General features: G+C 37.2%; 1 protein-coding gene across 1 annotated transcript in view; it reads right to left on the reverse strand.

Moving 5' to 3' along the window:
* Nucleotides 1-260: 260 nt before the first annotated feature.
* ABCC8 (ATP binding cassette subfamily C member 8) overlaps nucleotides 261-5,040 on the reverse strand; it is an 81,245-nt gene continuing 76,465 nt past the window's right edge. Inside the window, exons 37-39 of the mRNA XM_027904384.1 lie at nucleotides 4,570-4,703; nucleotides 3,158-3,220; nucleotides 261-879 (exon numbers count right to left, since the gene is read on the reverse strand). Coding sequence (XP_027760185.1) covers nucleotides 742-879; nucleotides 3,158-3,220; nucleotides 4,570-4,703 — 335 coding nt within the window. The 3' untranslated portion in view covers nucleotides 261-741. The remainder of the gene's footprint in view (nucleotides 880-3,157; nucleotides 3,221-4,569; nucleotides 4,704-5,040) is intronic.

Consider the following 5,040-nt stretch of genomic DNA (forward strand, 5'->3'; position numbering starts at 1 on the left):
TTACCAGACTTGGAGGGATAATTTCCAGATGAATTGGTACGTCTGCACTGGTCTGGAAACAGTGTGCATTAAACACTGATACTTTATCACAGCCTGCCTCCTCTCAGCTTCTTCACAGTTTGGGAAAGAGTCTGGCTCAATCCTGCTTGGAATCAGTATTCTATGGACATAGAGATGGAATCAGATTGTGACTGATTTCTAGAAGGTATTATGGAGTTGAAGACAACACAGGCACTATCAATAAACCACAATGTAAAAAATGTTTTATAGATTTTATATTTGGATATTAAAGCTTTACAAAGTCATATGACTGAAAGAGATACAAGCTTTTGAGAAAGACCTTTGGTATATAATTTTTTCCTTCTGCGTTTAGTCAGTCACAAGCGTTATCTACAGTAGGGCTATGACATGTAAAAAAATAACACGTTCATAAATGACAGAAGAGATTTGAGAGTTACATAAAAACTCCATGCCAGGTATGTTTGTTTGGTGTGTATCGTGTGGCACTTCACCCATGTAGGTTTTTTCAACTATATTTTATGGTTCTTTGGTAGCAAATAAAAAGGAGTTGTATACAAAAAAGTAAAGTACACAGATAATTCATTAATGCTTTAGATGGAGAAAAATGGCTCATTTTATTAAAAAAGGAAAAGCTCAATTTATTATGAAATAATATTTATTTACAGGTATTTTACATTTATAGAAAATAATACAATTGTAATCTAAAATGCTTTATTTTTACTACTTATCTGCTTGTACAAAAGAAGCAAAGACACTGTCTTCTTGTTCTAGCAGAACCTCAGGCTTGTCATATTCCAAAATAACACCTCTCTTCATGACAATAACCAAATCTGCATTGAGGATCGTGTTCACACGGTGCTGAAAAACAAATAAACAAAATGCCAGGTCAGTGTATCTATCCCAAGATATTCCGAGGTAAGGCAGATTTCCAGCAATTAGTTTTCCTATCAAGTTCAAGTTTTATTCAGGCTACTTATCCTACTTTTCATCCTAATTTACTGTGCAAGTACTGCAGATAAATATACAGACCAAGGGCAATGTGGGTATTCAAGTACCTAAACAGCACACAAGTGCTTCAGTATGAAGACTCCTGTGAGTTCACATTAGAATGTCCCCAGCCCAGTGTCCTGCCACCAAGGTATGTGTGAACTATGGACTTAAACAGTGGTATGATGTTTTCTTTTTTTTTGTTCCCTCCCTTTTTCCTAGTAAGTCCTAACTTGATTGATTGATTAATTTTATTAGCAAGAAACCTCCCCATTTTTTTCCACTAAAACTAATTACTTCAACTTTTCTGCAGTAACGTTAGCTTTCATGAATCAATCACCAAATAGCCCTGTACACTGACATCTTGCTCCTGGTGTGTTCCAGGGATTCATGGATTCTTTATTACTTTTTATGGCTCACAGACACTGCTCTCTTTTTGTTTTCTTTTGTCTGCCATGTAACATGCCACTTTGATAATTTCTCTTATCTTTATTTGGCTATGAGTTCAGCTTTTACAAGAATGCCTTCTTGTTTCTAATAATCTTTTTTATTTCTTTAACCATACCACTGTCTTTTTATCCTTACTCAGGCATTTCCTTATAGATAGCATGCATTGTTTCTTTTTTTAAAAAATAAAATCCTTCAGTAATTTCCAAAATGCCTGTCAGATTCAGTTTTCTTTGCTGTTCCCTTTACCTTTTTTTTTTTTTTTTTAAATTTATTTTTGGGTTTTGTTTTTTTGCATGTCTCCCCATATTGACAGAATTCCACTTTTTAACCCTGAGTGTAACTACATGGGAATTCTTGGGTCTGCATTACTCCTGCAGGGATATTTAATCTTAGAATACTATGGCTGCTGTTACACAGTCGCTCCTCACCCATAAGGTTCTTTATCAGGTTTCGGCACCCCCAGTACAAAAACACCTCTTGTATTTCCTTCTGTGGCTTTCTAGCCAGATGTTCCACAAAATAATCACTGATGGCATCTACAAATCTCATTTCTGCTGCAGCTCTGTGACATTTATCCAGTCCACAGGCAGTGGGAGGGAACTGAAATATCACATTCCGGTTGAACTTGCTGCCCTTGTTGTCTGATCCCTTTCAGTATTAACACAATCAGTGCTACCGTCCTGGTAGCATAGAAGGTAATACAGGGCCAATACTATTAACTCTTCCCATTCCTACTCTTCCTTAACACAATTTAGAAATATATGGCTTTCTCTGGGAAAAGCAAGAAAACAAACAAGCAAAACCAAACAAACAACCTCTCCAACCGCAAAAAGAAAAAAACAAACAAAAAGAAGGGCAAAACTACGACCCAACCCCCCCCCTCCCCAAACAATGTTATGATTCTGCTACAGAATGTTTTGACTACAAACCCACCTGCTTTAAAACACATTTACATTTGGAAGCAAAAACATTAAAAGACAGTTTATTCCAGGATGTCCTTTGTTTGAACCTTGAAGTTTAAAACTCACTAAGAGAGTAAAAGACTAACAAATCTGTCCCCCAAACTGGAAAAGACACACAAATGCAGAATGCAGTGCAATTCTGAATTTTCATGCACAGAAATCAGGAAATGTTATGCTTATGGTTCCTTTGCTTTTTTATAATGACAAACTGAATGGATACCATAAGATAAATCAGGTTTTCTATGATACATGTGCTAGGTGAAAATAAATGATGCTCAAAGATTCCTGAGCATAGATTCCTTGACTCAATTTTTAAGTGTTAAGAAGCATACTGACTTTCTTTCACCTCCCTAAAATATGTGTATATTCTTACTTGTCCTTAATTAAATATTTATTTTAGCTTGATGAAACTTATTCTTAGATTTCACAGTAGTCAAAGCATATGGTATTTTAAATTAGCCCAAAATGGTTAACAGAAGACAGACTACATACATACATAGATTAGGAGCCATTACAGGCAATCTCACTTAGCATCACGCAGCACATTTAAGAAGCTGCTGTTATGAATTTAAGTAAGAAAGTAGTTTAAATTGGAAAGGAAAGCTTACATTTAAAAACCACTTAAAAAAAGAAGATTAATGGCCAAATTAACACATTTATTAACATTGACAAGAACTGACTAATGGGGCATTTCTGATTCTTGTTTGCATTAGAACAGCAGCAGAGACTGTACTTACTGCTATTGTAACCACAGTACGGTCAGCAAATGCAGTCATGACCACCTTCTGGAGTATGTTCTCCTATGGAAAGAAGAACATTTTATGCTTTTCAAACAACAGAAGTTACATGATAGACACAGACACTAAGAAGGCCTAAGTAATCACTGATTATTCCCTGCTTTTATTGATCAGAAATGAAAAATTAAGCGCATGCCAAAACTAAGCCAGCGCCTGATCTCCAGTTAGACAGCCCTGCTCCCCTGCCACCCCCACTGCCTCTGGGGTTCAGAGGACACAAGAGATGTGCTCTGACCCCACAACTCCTGCTATCCTCGCTTCAGGTTTACAGTGAGGAAATTCAAGGTGAATTCAGGGTCCTGCCAGGCTGCCTGCATGCCGGCATTCAGTAATGTGTTCTTCACCCCACTGCAAGCCCAGGAATGTTCCAGCACACTGGGGACATCTAACACTAAGGGGTGACAGAGATAAACAAGGGACTGTGCTGTACCTGGCATATTTAACAGTGGAGATGATATTTAAGATGGTCTTAACATACATAGCTCTCACTCAACAAGTACTCATCCTTTGCTATTTAGGAGACATGTTGTTGCATACCAAACCGCCTAGAGGTGTCACTAACACAGATACCTTCATTTGCTGTTATCTGTTCTTTAGATAAGTATTTCAAGGGAGGAACTCTATCCTAAATGTGTCAAAATTCAAAATGTGTTTTAACTGGGCTGCATACAGTAGAATTCCCAATGCTACTGACAAAATTTTACTGAACTAAAAATTGTAGCTGTTTTAAACCATCCTTCCCCCCCCCCCAATATTTTCTTTACTTATAGCAGGAAGAGACTGAAACATTTCTTGTAACAACCTAACAGATGGCAAAAAAAAAATCCTAAGAATGTACCATTCTATTTGGTTAAAGTCCAGTCACTGCACTGTTACTGAGTGGTTTAACATCTGCCTAGCAACTCCAGACAATAATGAAATAATCCAGTATGTCTTTTCTGTGTCTCTGTTTATTTCCTTGACTCTACTTTCAAGCCTTTTAGCTTTCTGACTTGTCCTGTCCACTGTGCTGGGATATTTGTTGCTTGCCAATTTACCCTTCACTGACTATTCCAGTTGACTTTCCAAAGCTTTGTTTACTTTAGAAACTGCCAATTAAAAATAACATGCTTCGTTATCCTAATGCAAGCAGTTCCGGAATATCTATTAAATTCATAATAAAATGGTTTGAAAGATTTGTTTAGATTTGTTAGCAGTGACTCCCCAACAGCTGGACTTGTGAACACATCTGCACTAAATATGGCATAAGCATACTAGAGAGTTGACAGAATTGCTTTCCATCTTTTTCTTCACATGTTCTCAGTTGTCTCCCCTTCAAGGAAAACAAGAAATCAGAAACACTCTAAACTCACTGTTGCCATGTCAATAGATGCTGTGGCTTCATCCATGATGAAGATGCTCGTCTTCCGCACAAAAGCCCTTGCCAGGCAGAACAGCTGCCTTTGGCCCTGGCTGAAGTTTTCACCCCCTTCTGTGACGATAGCATCTGCAAATGATACAGCAAAAACAGTATTTATGTTGTGTGTGTATGAGAAGGTTAGATCAGAATAGAGAGTTTGCTTGGAAAAAAGTATAAAGTAATATTTCCTCAGTCTACAGCTGCTGGTGATCATATTTTACCCATTTATTTCCACTGTTCAAAACAACCTGTACTTTTGTCTCACTATATTCTTTATATCTGTTAGATATCAAAGTAGCTAAGGACGTTTAAGAGTGAGTTTCTCCAGAATTCTATGACATTGCACGTCCCCGTCAAAGCAGCATCTATCAATTCCTTACCCTAAGGCTATGTAAAGGATTACACATTTTAAAGGGTTTCCTTT

This window comes from Empidonax traillii, unplaced genomic scaffold (genome assembly GCF_003031625.1).
Source record: "Empidonax traillii isolate 1590-97213 ecotype Southwest subspecies unplaced genomic scaffold, ASM303162v1 scaffold1050:size236492, whole genome shotgun sequence".
Lineage (NCBI taxonomy): Eukaryota > Metazoa > Chordata > Aves > Passeriformes > Tyrannidae > Empidonax > Empidonax traillii.